Consider the following 17,130-nt stretch of genomic DNA (forward strand, 5'->3'; position numbering starts at 1 on the left):
CGGTTAAGTTAATTTTATTAATAATTTAAATAATTTAAATAATTAAAATATATTTTTTTGATTTCTAACATTTAAAACTAATGCAACATGTTTTGTTTATATGTGGAAGCCAACTACCAGTTGGAGCTGTTAACATGTAAATGAATTGAACAAATTTCTTGATTTCATCAATGATCCATAGGATTTTTCTGCCCATCCGTTACTTATGTTGAGATTCTTAAATATTTTTGTTAATTAAGCGGTCGATCATTATATAGGACATTGGTTCCCAGGTCCTGATATATGGATGCAAAATTTGATGACGTTCTTCAAATGTTCAAATGCCATGAACCAGTCTGCCAAAAGTACTTAGTAAATAATCGAGAGAAGGGGCTCAGCCACTACCAACCAATCCACCAATAATTTTGGGAATTGGACCGCCGATAAGACCGCCGGTAAGACCGTCGGTAGGACCGCCGGTAAGACTGTCGGTAAGACCGTCGGTAATACCGCCGGTAAGACCGCCGGTAAGACCGCCGGTAAGACCGCCGACAATACCGCGAAGTTGTAAGTCGGCCTCCACGATGGGTTTTTCATTTTCATCGCATACTTCAATGCTTAGTGCATTAATCATTACGCACATCATTATGATCGCGGTGATTTTAAATAATAATTTCATTGTGACTGGAAAATTGTTAAAAATTGGCAAGCGATCTTGTTGGTGTGGAAACGGTTACTATGAAGTTGTGCGCCTTGTGCTTCGTATTTATACCGTTTCATGTCTTTGTTTAAGTCTTACTTCCGCCAGCGTGCATACCATTCAATTGCATTGGAAACATTGACACCCAATGGACAAACAAAAGCGATGATAATAATATGGTAAGCTCTGTGCGAGTAGAAACCGAAGATTTAATTTATATTCGGAGCCAATTGAGAGTAAATTAAGTTACACGACAGTGCTCATCCGACGGCCAAAAAAAAAAAAAAAACAAGCAAAGGCCGAATCTTATATACCCTCCACCATGGATCGTATTTGTCGAGTTCTTTTCCCCGCATCTCTTCTTTGGCAAAAAATGTTATAAGAAAAGATTTGCTCTGCTATTAGAGCGATATCAAGATATGGTCCGGTTTGGACCACAATTAAATTATATATTGGAGACCTGTGTAAAATGTCAGCCAATTCGAATAAGAATTGTGTGCTTTGGGGGCTCAAAAAGTAAAATAGAGAGATCGATTTATATGGGAGCTGTATCAGGCTATGGACCGATTCAGAATATAATAAACACGTATGTTGATGGTCATGAGAGGATCCGTCGTACAACATTTCAGGCAAATCGGATAATAATTGCGAACTCTTGAGGCTCAAGAAGTCAAGATCCCAGATCGGTTTATATGGCAGCTATATCAGCTTATTGACCAATTTTAACCATACTTGGCTCAGTTGTTGGAAGTCGTAGCGAAACATGTCGTGTAAAATTTCATTCAAATCGGATAAGAAATGCGCCCTCTAGAGGCTCAAGAAGTCAAGACCCAAGATCGGTTTATATGGCAGCTATATCAGGTTATGGACCGATTAGGACCATAATAAGAGCAGTTGTTGGAAGTCATTACAAAACACTATGTGCAAAATTTCATTTAAATCGGATAAGAACTGCGCCCTCTAGAGGCTCAAGAAGTCAAGCCCCAAGATCGCTTGATATGGCAGCTATATCAAAACATGGACCGATTTGGCCCATTTACAATCCCAACCGACCTAAGCTAAAAGAAGTATTTGTGCAAAATTTCAAGCGGCTAGCTTTACACCTTCGAAAGTTAGCGTGCTTTCGACAGACAGATGGACGGACGGACGGACAGACGGACGGATATGTCTAGATCGACTTAAAACTACATGACGATCAAGAATATATATACTTTATGGGGTCTTAGACGCATATTTCGAGGTGTTACAAACAGAATGACGAAATTAGTATACCCCCCATCCTATGGTGGAGGGTATAAAAACAAGTAAGAGTGAGCTAAGTTCGGCCGGGCCGAATCTTACATACCCTCCAACATGGATCGCATTTATCGTGTTCTATGCGCAGTATCTCTTTTTAGGCAAACAAAGAATATTGAGTAAGAACTGTAGAACGCATATTACGAGGCGTTTCAAACAGATTGACAAAATTAGTACACCCCCATCCTATGGTGGAGGGTATAAAAATAAAGAACCAGTTTGCCTTATCTTTGCATCCTAAAATTAGACTCTCTTTTGTTTAGTATTCAACATTAATTTTATCTACTTCTATGAAAACGTTTTTCTTAACACAAATTATCTTTATTTTCCATATTTAACAAGACGCGCAAATTGATAAAGGCGAGGCGCTCAAAGATGATTTTGCGTCTTGTCTGTACAATTGAATAAATAGAAGCAGTTTTTGTTTTTATTGTCAATGTTTGGGCCATGTTTTTGTTCAGATCCATTGTGAGGCGTCTTGAATAGACTAGAATAGAATAGACTGCTAAGCAAATACACCAAGTTTGAATCTCACCTAACATTATTCGGGGGGTATAAATAACTGTCGTCAAAAATACGAACACCACAGAAATTATGGCATGTCACTATAGCTCGCAAGCAGAAATGAATAGGCGAAAATAGAAATATATGGGTCATAGCTGAGATTTAGACATTTTAGGGGAAAGCTAATGCCAAAAACAAGAACTACAAAAATGCTTTTAGGAAATACAATCCAAGAACATTCTTAGAAGATTTTCAAATTCTAAAGTCCCTTCTTCTTGTTATGACTAAGGCCTTTAACACTTTGCCATTTGAATCACAGAGCCTTTTGCTGCATCGATTCTCATTAAAAATGTGATCCAATGATGTTCGCCACTGACCTATCGTCGTTTCTTTTTAAGGACAAGCAAACAAACAAAAACTTTTTGTTTTCGCTTTTATATCTGCTTCAGTGTCTGTTTCTGTTGGCTTCTTTGTCTCGGTGAAGACAAAATTCAATATTTAAATGAATAACAAAAAGGCGTTTGAATTGAATAGAATGAATAGAGACCAGCATAGAGTCGAATGAAATCGATTCCACAGATGAAAAATTGGGTGAATGACGTAGTTGTTGTTCGAACAAGTGTTTCGAGTCCTAATGGCATGTATAAATACCTTCGCCAATGGAATATGGAGTTTAGTTAAAATCGAATTAATCAAAGACATGAAGTTCCGTTTCCTGGCACTTTTCATTTGTGTGTGTGCGTTTGCATTCCTAGTGGGAGGAGCACCCACTAGGTTGCCTGATGCCGACGAGGGAGGAGGAGGTGTAGATGTTGGTGATGAAAACGCAAGTGCCGACAAAGGTGTAGACGAAACACAAGACAGTGTTGCTGACGGTGTATCAAACGAATGTCAAACGGACAATGAAGCAGTAAAAGAAACTCCACCGGCGGAAACTGCAGCAGAAGCTGGTGAAGTAACTGCAGAAGAACCAACAGATGCGGATACATCAAGTGAAGAAACTCCTGCTGGTGAAGATACCCCTATAGCGGAGACTGGAGAAGAGACTGCTGGTGAAGACACACCGGCAGAAGTGGCTAGTGAAGAAACTGCTGGTGAGGAAGTCGTTGGTGAAGAAACCGATGCAGAAGAGACAGCCGGTGAGGAAAATCTTGAAGAAGAGACTGCTGGAGAGGAAATAGACGGTGATGAATCTCCTGCTGGTGAGGAGCCTGTTGGTGAAGAAATTCCTGCAGAAGAGACTGCTGCAGAAGAGACTGCTGCAGAAGAGACTGCTGCAGAAGAGACTGCTGCAGAAGAGACTGCTGCAGAAGAGACTGCTGCAGAAGAGACTGCTGCAGAAGAAACTCCTGCGGGTGAGGAGCCAGCTGGAGAAGAAACTCCTACAGAAGGGACTGGTGAAGAGATAGTTGGTGAGGAACCCGCAGGTGAAGAAACTCCTGCCGAAGAGACCGCTGGTGAGGAAGCAACCAATGAAGAAACTCCTGCTGGTGAGGAGCTTGCTGACGAAGAAACACCTGCAGAAGAGACTGCTGCAGAAGAGACTGCTGCAGAGGAGACTGCTGCAGAAGAGACTGCTGCAGAAGAGACTACTGGAGAGGAAGCAGGCGGTGAAGAAGCTCCCGCTGGTGAAGAGCCAGTCGGTGAAGAAAGTGCTGGTGAAGAAACTCTTTTAGAAGAAACCGTTGGTGAGGAATCCGCAGTAGGAGAAACTTCTGCCGAAGAGACTGCTGGTGAGGAAGCAACCGATGAAGAAACTCCTGCTGGTGAGGAGACAGTTGGTGAAGAAACCGGTGAAGAAACAGAAGAGGCTGGCGAAGAAGCCGTGGGAGAAGAAACACCAGCTGGTGAGGAGCCTGCTGTTGAAGAAGAATCCGGTGAAGAAGGTGCTGCTGAAGAAACTCCTTTAGAAGAAACTGCGGGTGAGGAAGCAACCGGTGAAGATACTCCTGCTGGTGAGGAGCCAGCTGGTGAAGAAACTCCAGCAGAAGGGACTGCTCCAGAGGAAGAAGGCGGTGAAGAAACTCCTGATGCTGAAGAGCCAGCTGCTGAAGAAACTCCTTTAGAAGAAACCGTTGGTGAGGAATCCGCAGTAGGAGAAACTCCTGCCGAAGAGACTGCTGGTGAGGAAGCAACCGATGAAGAAACTCCTGCTGGTGAGGAGACAGTTGGTGAAGAAACCGGTGAAGAAACAGAAGAGGCTGGCGAAGAAGCCGCGGGAGAAGAAACACCAGAAACGCCTGAGGTTGAAGAAGAATCCGGTGAAGAAGGTGCTGCTGAAGAAACTCTTTTAGAAGAAACTGCGGGTGAGGAAGCAACCGGTGAAGAAACTCCTACTGGTGAGGAGCCTGCTGTAGAGGAAACACCTGCAGAAGAGACTACTGAAGAGGAAGCAGGCGATGAAGAAACTCCTGCTGGTGAAGAGACAGTTGGTGAAGAAACCGGTGAAGAACCTGAAGAGGCTGGCGAAGAAGCCGCGGGAGAAGAAACACCAGCTGGTGAGGAGCCTGCTGTTGAAGAAACACCTGCAGAAGAAACTACTTTGGAGGAAGTAGGCGGTGAAGAGCAAGATGGTGAAGAAACGAGTGAAGAAGGTGGTGCTGCAGAAACTGCGGATGGGGAAGAAACGGGTGAAGAAACTCCTGCTGGTGAAGAGCCTGTTGGTGAAGAGTCTGTTGGTGAAGAAATTGCGGGTGAGGAAGCAGCTGCTGGTGAAGAAACCGAAGAAGAAAGTGCAGCTGAAGAAACTCCTTTAGAAGAAACTGCGGGAGAGGAAGCAGCTGGCGAAGAAATTCCTGTTGGTGAAGAAACTCCTGCAGAAGAAACTGCTGGTGAGGAAACTCCTGAAGAAGAGGCTGTTGTAGAGGGAGTAGCTGATGAGGAAACTCCTCAAGAAGAGACTACTGCAGAGGAAGCAGGCGGTGAAGAAACTCCTGCAGAAGAAACTGCTGGTGAGGAAAATCTTGAAGAAGAGGCTGCTGGAGAAGAAACACCTGCAGGCGAGGAGACAGCTGGGGAGGAAGTCGGTGGAGAAGAAACTCCTGCAGACGGAACTGCTGTTGAAGAAGAAGCTGTCGAAGAAATTGCTGGAGATGAAGAATCTGGTGAAGAAATGTCTACAGGTGAGGAGCCCGCTGGTGAAGAAATTCCCGCAGAAGAGACTGGTGAAGAAGCCGCTGGCGAAGGAACACCTGCCGAAGAAACTAGTGAAGAGACAACTGGTGAGGAAGTCGCTGGTGATGAAACTGCCCCAGAAGTGCATGGTGAAGAGTCTGCTGTTGAGGAGCCCACTGAAGAAGAAACACCTGCAGAGGTGACTGCAGGTGAGGAAGCAGCTGGCGAAGAAATTCCTGCTGGTGAAAAAACTCCAGCAGAAGAAACTGTTGATGGGGAATCCGCAGGTGAGGAAACATCTGCTGAAGACAGCGGTGAAACGCCTTCAGGAGAAGAAGCTGGTGACGCTGAGGAAGAAGAATCAAACGGCGAAGTAACATCTGGTGGCGAAGAACTGGAACATCCACCATGCGATGGAGCCTCAGGTGGAGAAGAGACTGAAGGCGAACATCCGCCATGTGGTGCTAGCGCTGAAGGAGAGGTCGAGATACCCGTCGGAGAAGAAACAGATGAACACACATGTGGTGGCGCTGAAGGAGAAGATACATCCGGCGTAGAAGTCGCCGGCGAAGAAGCCGCAGGCGATGAAAGTGGACCAAGTGTAGAAGAGGCTGAAGGCCATGAGGGAGAAGGTGAAGCTTCCGGTAGCAGTGGCGGAGTTCATATTGAAATAACAATTGAAGGAGGTCATGGATCATCGGAAAGTGTAGCGGAAGTTGAAGGCGAACAACCACCATGTGAAGTTTGTGCCGGAGGAGAGTGTGAGACTCATACAGGAGAAGAAACTGCTGAACATTCATGCGGTGGAGCTGAGGGTGAAGTGACAACCGGTGGAGAGACCGCGGCTGAGGATGTCGTAGGCGAAGAAGCCGCGAGCGTTGAAGGCGAACCATGTGGTGGAGGGGCTGAAGGTCACGAGGGAGAAGTTGAAGCTTCCGGTGGCAGTGGCGGAGTTCATATTGAAATAACAGTCGAAGGAGAACATGGGTCAACAGGTGGTGAAACCTCAGAAGGTGAACATTCACCATGCGAAGGAGCTTCTGGAAGTGAGGAGGCTGAAGGCGAACATCCACCACCTGAAGTTTGTGTCGGTGGAGAGACCGAGATACCCGTCGGAGAAGAAACAGGTGAACACACGTGCGGTGGAGCTGAGGGTGAAGAGACAACAGTTGAAGAAGCAGCTGGGGGAGAGGAAACTGAAGGTGCACATCCACCATGTGATGGAGCTTCAGGTGAAGAAGGGGTTGGAGTTCACGAGGGAGAAAGTGAAACTTCCGCTGGCAGTGGTGGAGTTCATATTGAAATAACAATTGAAGGAGAGCATGGATCATCGGAAGGTGTGGCAGAAGTTGAAGGCGAACAACCACCATGTGAAGTTTGTGCCGGAGGAGAGGGTGAAACTCATACAGGAGAAGAAACTGCAGAACACTCATGCGGTGGAGCTGAGGGAGAAGTGACAACCGGTGAAGAGACTGCGGGTGAGGATGTCGCAGGCGAAGAAGCCGCTGGCGAAGAAGCCGCTGGCGAAGAAGCCGCGAGCGTTGAAGGCGAACCATGTGGTGGAGGGGCTGAAGGCCACGAAGGAGAAGGTGAAGCTTCCGGTGGCAGTGGCGGAGTTCATATTGAAATAACAGTCGAAGGAGAACATGGGCCAACAGGTGGTGAAACCTCAGAAGGTGAACATCCACCATGCGAAGGAGCTTCTGGAAGTGAGGAGGCTGAAGGCGAACATCCACCACATGAAGTTTGTGTCGGTGGAGAGACCGAGATACCCGTCGGAGAGGAAACAGGTGAACACACGTGCGGTGGAGCTGAGGGTGAAGAGACAACAGTTGAAGAAGCAGCTGGGGGAGAGGAAACTGAAGGTGCACATCCACCATGTGATGGAGCTTCAGGTGAAGAAGGGGTTGGAGTTCACGAGGGAGAAAGTGAAGCTTCCGATGGCAGTGGTGGAGTTCATATTGAAATAACAATTGAAGGAGAGCATGGATCAACGGAAGGTGGGGCAGAAGTTGAAGGCGAACAACCACCATGTGAAGTTTGTGCCGGAGGAGAGGGTGAAACTCATACAGGAGAAGAAACTGCTGAACATTCATGCGGTGGAGCTGAGGGAGAAGTCACAACCGGTGAAGCTACCACGGGTGAGGATGTCGCAGGCGAAGAAGCCGCTGGCGAAGAAGTCGTGAGCGTTGAAGGCGAACCATGTGGTGGAGGGGCTGAAGGTCACGAGGGAGAAGTTGAAGCTTCCGGTGGCAGTGACGGAGTTCATATTGAAATAACAGTCGAAGGAGAACATGGGTCAATAGGTGGTGAGACCTCAGAAGGGGAACATCCACTATGCGAAGGAGCTTCTGGAAGTGAGGAAGCTGAAGGCGAACATTCACCACATGAAGTTTGTGTCGGTGGAGAGACCGAGATACCCGTCGGAGAGGAAACGGGTGAACACACGTGCGGTGGAGCTGAGGGAGAAGAGACAACAGTTGAAGAAACAGCTGGGGGAGAGGAAACTGAAGGTGCACATCCACCATGTGATGGAGCTTCAGCTGAAGAAGGGGTTGGAGTTCACGAGGGGGAAAGCGAAGCTTCCGATGGCAGTGGTGGAGTTCATATTGAAATAACAATTGAAGGAGAGCATGGATCAACGGAAGGTATGGCAGAAGTTGAAGGCGAACAACAACCATGTGAAGTTTGTGCCGGAGGAGAGGGTGAGACTCATACAGGAGAAGAAACTGCTGAACATTCATGCGGTGGAGCTGAGGGTGAAGTGACAACCGGTGAAGAGACCGCAGGCGAAGAAGCCACTGGTGAAGAAGCCGCTGGCGAAGAAGCCGCGAGCGTTGAAAGTGAACCATGTGGTGGAGTGGCTGAAGGTCACGACGGAGAAGGTGAAACTTCAGGTGGTAGTGGCGGAGTTCATATTGAAATAACAATTGAAGGAGAGCATGGATCATCGGAAGGTGAGGCGGAAGTTGAAGGAGAACAAACAGCTGAACATTCATGCGGTGGCGCTGAGGGAGAAGAGACAACCGGTGAAGAGACCGTGGGCGAAGAAGCCACAGGCGAAGAAGCTGCAGGCGAAGAAGTCGCAGGCGAAGAAGCCGCAGGCGTAGAAGCCGCTGGCGAAGAAACCGCTGGCGAAGAAGCCGCTGGCGCAGAAGCTGCTGGCGAAGAAGCCGCAGGCGAAGAAACCGCAGACGAAGAAACCGCAGGCGAAGAAGCCGCAGGCGAAGAAGCCGCAGGCGAAGAAGCCGCAGGCGAAGAAGCCGCAGGCGAAGAAGCCGCAGGCGAAGAATCCGCAGGCGAAGAAGCCGCAGGCGAAGAAGCCGCAGGCGAAGAAGCCGCAGCCGAAGAAGCCGCAGGCGAAGAAGCCGCAGGCGAAGAAGCCGCAGGCGAAGAAGCCGCGGGCGAAGAAGCCTCAGGCGTAGAAGCCGCGGGCGAAGAAGGTCAAACTTCCGGCGGCAGTGGTGGAATTCATATTGAAATTACAATTGGAGGAGAACATGGATCAGAATCAGGTGGCGAAACTGGCGAAGGAGAAGAAACTGGTGAGGAAGAAACTGTCGAAGAGGGAACCGGTGAAGAAGGAACTGGTGAAGAAGCAGCCGGTGAAGAGGCAACAGGTGAAGAAGTAACTAGTGAAGAAGAAACTGGTGAAGAAGGAACCAATGAGGAGGAAACTGGAGAAGAGGAAGCTGGAGGAGAAGAAACGGCCCAAGAAGGAGAACCCGGTGAAGAGGGAACTGGTGAGGAGGAAACCGTTGAGGAAGGGGCTGGAGAAGAGGAAACCGGCGAAGATGGAACGGGTGAAGAAGAGACAGGAGAAGAAGAAGCTGGTGAAGAAGAAACTGGCGAGGAAGGAGCTGGTGAAGAAGAAACAGGCGAAGAAGAAACAGGTGAGGAAGAGACAGGCGAGGAAGAGACAGGCGAGGAAGGAGCTGGTGAAGAAGAAACCGGCGAAGAAGAAACAGGTGAGGAAGGAGAAGGTGAAGAGGAAACCGGTGAAGAAGGAACCGGCGAAGAAGAAACAGGTGAGGAAGAGACTGGCGAGGAAGGAGAAGGTGAAGAAGAAACCGGCGAAGAAGAAACCGGGGAAGAAGAAAACGGCGAAGAAGAAAACGGCGAAGAAGAAACCGGCGAAGAAGAAACCGGCGAAGAAGAAAGCGGCGAAGAAGAAAACGGCGCAGAAGAGACAGGTGAGGAAGAAGCAGTTGAAGAAGAGACAGGCGAGGAAGGAACTGGTGAAGAAGAAACTGGCGAAGAAGCAGTAACTGGTGAAGAGGTAACAAATGGCGAAGGAGAAACTGGAACTAATACTGGTTCTGGCACTATACATATTGAAATTAATGTGAAGCCTCCAGCAACAACAGCAAAACCTAAAACAACAACTAAACCAGCAACAACTGCAAAACCTGCAGCAACCACTGCAAAACCTGCAGCAACAACAGCCAAGCCTGCAGTAGCAACTGCAAAACCTGCAGTAACCACAGTTAAACCTGCAGCAACAACAGTAAAACCTGCAGCAACAACAGCCAAGACAACAACCAAACCAGCAGCAACAACAGCCAAACCTGTAGCAACAACAGCTAAACCTGCAGTAACAACAGCAAAGCCTGAAACAGCCAACCCTGTTAAGCCACCCACAATTACCATAACGATTACAAACCCACCCAAAGCTACCACAGCCAAACCGAAAACAACTGCAAAACCTAAGACAACGGCTAAACCAAAAACTACGGCTAAACCAAAAACTACGGCAAAACCCAAAACAACAGCGAAACCCAAAACAACAGCGAAACCCAAAACAACGGCCAAACCTAAGACTACGGCGAAACCAAAGACAACTGCAAAACCCAAAACAACAGCAAAACCAACTCAACCCCCGCAACAGGATAATTTCCTGCAACAGATCATCAACGCTGTCCAACAATTCTTTAATTAGAATCAAATAACGCCCTGAGATGTATTTTTTTTTTTTTCATTAGTTATCGCATATGCTAATTCAATGGCATATAAAATTCAATTCTAAAAAGCTGACAATTAATTTTAATGTAAATACGACTTTTTGTAGTTTTCTACAGAACGAAATAAATGAGTATGATAAAACAAGTATGGGCGTGCTAAGTTAGGCCGGGCCGAATCTTATATACCCTCCACCATGGATCGCATTTGTCGAGTTCTATGCGCAGTATCTCTCCTTAGGCAAACAAGGAATATGGAATAAGAACTGTTATGCTATTGGAGCTATATCAAGCTATAATCTGATTCGGGCCATAAACGAATGCTCAACATTGTAGAAGTCGTTGTGTAATATTTCAGTTCATTCGGGTAAGAATTGCGCCTTGTAGGGGCTGAAGAAGTAAAATCGGGAAATCGGTTTATATGGGAGCTGTATCAAGCTATTGATCGATTTAGACTATATTAGACACGTATGTTGAAGGTCATGAGAGAAGCCGTTGTGAACAAATTTCTTCCAAATCGGAAGTGAATTGCGCCCTCTAGAGGCTTAAGAAGTCAAGACCCAAGATCAATTTATATGACAGCTATATCAAAACAAGGACCAATTTGAACCATACTTCGCACAGTTATTGAAAATCATAACAAAACACCTCATCCGAAATTTAAGCCAAATCGGATGAGAATTGCGAGCTCTATGGGCTCAAGAAGTCAAGATCCAAGATCGGTTTATATGACAGCTATACAATATTATAAACCGATTTGAATCATACTTAACACAGTTGTTGGAAGTGATACCAAAACAACTCATACGAAATTGCAGTCAAATCGGACGTGAATTGCGCCCTCTAGATTCTCAAGAAGTCAAGACCCAAGATCGGTTTATATGATAGCTGTACCAAATTATGAACGGATTTGAATTATTCTTAACACAGTTGTTGGAAGTGATGCAAAAACACCACGTGCCTAATTTCAGTCAAATCGGGTGAGAATTGCGCCCTCTAGTGGCGCAAGAAGTCAAGACCCAAGATCGGTTTATATGACAGCTGTACCAAATTATGAACGGATTTGAATTATTCTTAGCACAGTTGTTGGAAGTGATACCAAAACAACTCATGCGAAATTGCAGTCAAATCGGACGTGAATTGCGCCCTCTAGATTCTCAAGAAGTCAAGACCCACGATCGGTTTATATGACAGCTGTACCATATTATGAACGGATTTGAATTATTCTTAACACAGTTGTTGGAAGTGATGCCAAAACACCACGTGCCAAATTTCAGTCCAATCGTATAAAAATTGCGCCCTCTAGAGGCTCAATAAGTCAAGATCCAAGATCGGTTTATATCACAGCTATATCAAAACAAGGACCGATTTGTGCCATACTTAGCACAGTTATTGAAAATTGTAACAAAACAACTCATGTCAAATCGGACGTGAATTGCGCCCTCTAGAGGCTCAAGAAGTCAAGACCCAAGAACGGTTTGTATGGCAGCTATTTTAAAACAAAGACGGATTTGCGTCATACTTAGCACAGTTATTGGAAATTATAACAAAACACCTCATGCGAAATTTCAGTCAAATCATATGAGAATTGCGCCCTCTAGATGCTCAAGAAGTCAAGACCCTAGATCGGTTTATATTACAGCTGTACCAAATTTTGAACGGATTTGAATTTTTCTTAACACAGTTGTTGGAAGTGATGCCAAAACACCATGTGCTAAATTTCAGTCCAATCGGTTGAAAATTGCGCCCTCTAGAGGCTCAAGAAGTCAAGACCCACGATCGGTTTATTTGACAGCTGTACCATATTATGAACGGATTTGAATTATTTTTAACACAGTTGTTGGAAGTGATGCCAAAACACTACGTGCAAAATTTCAGTCAAATCGAACGTGAATTGCGCCCTCTAGAGGCCCATGAAGTCAAGATCCAGGATCGGTTTATATGTCAGCTATATCAAAACATGGACCGATTTGGCCTATTTACAATTCCAACCGTTCTACACTAATAAAAAGTATTTGTGCAAAATTTCAAGCGGCTGGCTTTTCTCCTTCAAAGGTTAGCGTGCTTTCTACAAACAGATGGACGGACGGACAGACGGACGGACATGGATAGATCGACTTAAAATGACATGACGATCTCAGAGGCATAATTCGAGGTGTTACAAACAGAATGACGAAATTAGTATATCCCCATCCTATGGTGGAGGGTATAAAAAAGTGTAGTAGAAGATCGTAGAATTATTTATGAACAAGTAAAAGCGAGCTAATTTCGACCGGGCCAAATCTTATATACCTTCCAGCATGGATCGCATGTTTCTTTATAGACCAACAAAGGATAATGGATAAGAATTGCTTAGCTATTTGAGGTATACCAAGTTATAAACTGATTGGGGCGATATTTGGCTTGGCCAAATCGGACAAAAATTCCACCCTATAGTGGCTCAGGATATAAATTGGAAGATCTGTTTATATGGGAGCTATATCAGATCGATTAACTTTCCTTGGTAATGTATTCTTTTCGGGAGTCTACAATAAAAAATCATATATGTCCTAGATTGTGCCCATTATGGTTCAATGACCTACTCTTAATCTTAAAAAAACAAATTTAACCGTATTCTTGAATGAAGCATTCTGGTTTGCCTTATCTTTGCAGCCTAAAATTAGACCCTCTTCTGTTTAGTATTCGCAACTAATTTTATCTACATATATGAAAAGCTTTTCTTAATATTATCTGTATTTTTTTTTTTTTGGCTTTCATGTTCAATTAGATACGCAAATTGATTAAAGCGAGGCTTTCGAAGATAATTTTGCGTCATGTCTGCACAGTTGAACAAATATAACCAACATTTGTTTTTATTGTTAATGTTTTGGCCATGTTTTTGTTCAGATTCATTGTGAGGCTCCTTGAATAGACTTTAGCTATTGAGCAAATAAGTCAAGTGTGAATGTCACCTAACATTATTTGGTGGTTATAAATAACTGTCGTCGAAAATACGAACACCACAGATCCCATGGCATGTCACTTCAGCTCGAAAGTAGAAATGAATAGGCGAAAATAGAAATATGTGGGTCGTAGCTGAGATTTTGGGCGAAGGCTCATAACAAAATCAGTAAGAAAAGGTAAAATTCGGGCGGCGCCGACTTTATAATACCCTACACCTACTCTATAAATATAAAAGGTGGGCTGTGTATAATTCTGATCCAATTTTCATGGACCTCGGCGGATGTATTCAGATAGGTTATTAGGTTATGTTTTAACTGCGGTTGACAAATAACAATAAATTACCCAAATTCTGACGAACATCGGAGCTATATCTAAATTTGAACCGATTTCGACCAAACTTTATGGAAAGCGTTTTACAAAATTTTGGGTAGATTGGTCAATAAGTGCGCTTGCAGTGGGTATAGGAGTAAAAATCGGGCGATATATATGTATACATATATATCACCCGATTTTATGTAAGCTATATCGAAATCTGAACCGATTTCTGTGAAATTAATCAATAATGTCGAGATTCATAAAAAAACCCTTCTGGCCAAATTTCTAGAGGATCGGTCTACAAATGACCATTTTATTGCTGTATTACTTCAAATCAGACGAACATATATATGGGAGCTATATCCAAATCTGAACCGATTTCTGTGAAATAAACCAGTAATCTCGAGATTCATAAAAAAAATCTTCTTGCCAAATTTCGAGAGAATCGATTAACAAATGGCCATTTTATTGCTGCATTACTGCAAATCGAATGAACATATATGTGGGAGCTATATCCAAATCTGAACAGATTTCTATAAAAGTCACCAGTATTATAGAGAGCCAAGAGCAAATCGTTCCTACCAATCTTTAAGAAAATCGGTCACCAAATGACCATTTTATTGCTGTATTACTGCAAATCGGACGAACATATATATGGGAGCTATATCCAAATCTGAACCGATTTCTGTGCAATAAACCAGTAATGTCGAGATTCATAAAAAAAAACTCGTCTTGCCAAATTTCTAGAGAATCGGTTAACAAAAGACCATTTTATTGCTGTATTACTGCAAATCGGATGAATATATATATGGCAGCTATATCAAAATTTGAACCGATTTTCTCCAATTTCAATAGGCTTTGTCTATAGACCGAAAAACATACCCATACACAATTTGAAGACGATCGGATGAAAATTGCGACCTGTAGTTTGTACACAAATTAACATGGACAGACAGATGGACAGACAGACGGACAGACAGATGGACGGACAGACAGACGGACAGACAGAGGGACAGAAAAAGGGACAGACAGACAGACGGACAGACAGACAGATAGACAGCTGGACAGACAGATGGACAGACGGACAGACAGACAGACGGACAGACAGACAGACAGACAGACAGACAGACAGACAGACAGACAGACAGACAGACAGACAGACAGACAGACAGACAGACAGACAGACAGACGGACAGACAGACAGACAGACAGACGGACAGACAGACGGACAGACAGACGGACAGACAGACGGACAGACAGACGGACAGACAGACGGACAGACAGACGGACAGACAGACGGACAGAGAGATGGACAGACAGACGATATCCGTCCGTCCATCCGTTTGTGCATCCGTCCATTCGTACGTCCGTCTGTGAACGCTCGAACGCGTAAAGCAAGCCGCTTGATATTTTGCACAGATACTTCTGATTGATTTAGGTCGTTGGGTATTGCAAATGGGCCATATCGGTTCAGATTTGGATATAGGCCCCCTATATAGCGATCTCCTGATTTGAAATCATAGCCCTCAGAAGCCGCAATTGTTATCCTATTTCGCTGAAAATTTGTACGTAGCGTTCTGTTCCCACTCCCAACAACCATACTATGCATGGGTCGAAATGATCTATAACCTGATATAGCCCACATATAAACCGATTTGATTTCTTGAGCCCCTAGAATGAGCAAATGTTGTCCGTTTGAGTTGAAATTTTGCAAGGACATCCAACGATCGTGGTAAGTATGGTCCAAATCGCACTATAACCTGATATAGACGGACAGACAGACGGACAGACAGACGGACAGACAGACGGACAGACAGACGGACAGACAGACGGACAGACAGACGGACAGACAGACGGACAGACAGACGGACAGACAGACGGACAGACAGACGGACAGACAGACGGACAGACAGACGGACAGACAGACGGACAGACAGACGGACAGACAGACGGACAGACAGACGGACAGACAGACGGACAGACAGACGGACAGACAGACGGACAGACAGACGGACAGGCAGACGGACAGACAGACGGACAGACAGACGGACAGACAGACGGACAGACAGACGGACAGAGAGATGAACAGAGAGACGGACAGACAGACGGACAGACAGACAGACGGACGGACAGACTGACGGACAGACTGACGGGCAGATAGACGGACAGACAGCCATCTGTCTGTCCGTCTAGCTAAATCGAATCAGAAAGTGATTCTGAGTCGATCGGCATACTTATCAATGGGTCTATCTCTCTTCCTTTTGGGTGTTACAAACAAATGCACTAAGTTATAATACCCCGTACCATAGTAGTGGTGTAGGGTATAAAAACATGAAGGACAATTAAATATATGTCGATCGGAACCATACCCTGCATGGATGACAAAACACTTAAGACAGATGCCAAATTTCGGCGAAATTGGTTAATAAATGCGGTTTCTATGGGTCTTTGACGTTAAAATGGCGAGATTGGTTTATATGGGGGCTGTATAAAAATAATGCCCGATATAAACCATATTCGATTACGAAATCGATGGTTACTGTCCCAAATGTTTGTAAAATCGAGGAAAAAATTAAGCTTCTATAGGCTTTAGACCTTAAATCAGGATATCGGCCTGCATGGGGGCTATATCAAGATACAGTCCGATCTAGACCATAGACGACACGAATATTGATGAATATTGGTGGGCTTAATTCAATGTGACAATTTTCAGCAAAATCGGGGGCTATGGGGGCTATATTGAGACAAAATCCGATCTAGACCAAGCCCAAAGCGCACAAACACCACTCACTGTGCCCGAATGGAAGCTTTAACAAGAGGTAGTTAAATATAGCCCAAATTCAAACTGAAACAGCCAATGCTCAAAATAAGAATCTGTGCAAAGTTTCAGCTCAATGTCTTCTTTTTCGAAGACTGTAGCGTGACTTCAGCGGAAAGACGGACATTGCTTTATTATGTTAGAATTTTTCGAGCCACAAGAACATATGTATACACTTTATAGAGGCGAAAATAGATATGTCGATGCGTTGGTGGTTACAAAAAACCAAAGATTGTAACAACTGCAATCAAAGAACATTCTTAAAATCTAAAAAAAAAAATTCAAACTCTAAATTGCCTTCTTCTTTCATTGACTATGTTTTTCATCCTCTTGGCCCTTAAGGCACAGCACAAAGATGTAATCCAGTGATATTCTCCACTGACCTATTGTCGATTCTTTCTAAGGACAAGCAAACAAACAACAACTTTTTGTTTTCGCATTTGTATCTGTTTCAGTATCTGTTTCTGTTGCCCTCTTTGTCTCGGTGAAGGCAAAATTCAATA

The 17,130-nt window shown here is 44.6% G+C and overlaps 3 protein-coding genes across 3 annotated transcripts; 1 reads left to right on the forward strand and 2 right to left on the reverse strand.

Moving 5' to 3' along the window:
• Positions 1–3,370: 3,370 nt before the first annotated feature.
• On the reverse strand, positions 3,371–4,951 carry LOC131997067 (uncharacterized; the record flags this gene model as incomplete). The annotated part of the gene is made up of 3 exons (XM_059367347.1): positions 3,371–3,828; positions 3,997–4,068; positions 4,321–4,951. Coding segments are annotated over 3 exons (1,161 nt in total), but the record flags the coding sequence as incomplete, so codon positions are not given.
• Positions 4,952–5,049: 98 nt separating this feature from the next.
• LOC131997068 (hornerin-like) lies at positions 5,050–9,655 on the forward strand. Its single transcript, XM_059367348.1, has 3 exons — positions 5,050–5,073; positions 5,136–9,561; positions 9,627–9,655. The coding sequence occupies exons 1-3, from the start codon at positions 5,050–5,052 to the stop codon at positions 9,653–9,655; spliced, it is 4,479 nt and encodes a 1,492-aa protein (XP_059223331.1).
• Positions 9,656–9,709: 54 nt separating this feature from the next.
• On the reverse strand, positions 9,710–10,243 carry LOC131997069 (uncharacterized; the record flags this gene model as incomplete). Its single annotated transcript, XM_059367349.1, has 1 exon — positions 9,710–10,243. A coding segment is annotated over exon 1 (534 nt), but the record flags the coding sequence as incomplete, so codon positions are not given.
• Positions 10,244–17,130: the final 6,887 nt, after the last annotated feature.

The sequence above is a fragment of the Stomoxys calcitrans genome, chromosome 4, assembly GCF_963082655.1.
Source record: "Stomoxys calcitrans chromosome 4, idStoCalc2.1, whole genome shotgun sequence".
Classification (NCBI taxonomy): domain Eukaryota; kingdom Metazoa; phylum Arthropoda; class Insecta; order Diptera; family Muscidae; genus Stomoxys; species Stomoxys calcitrans.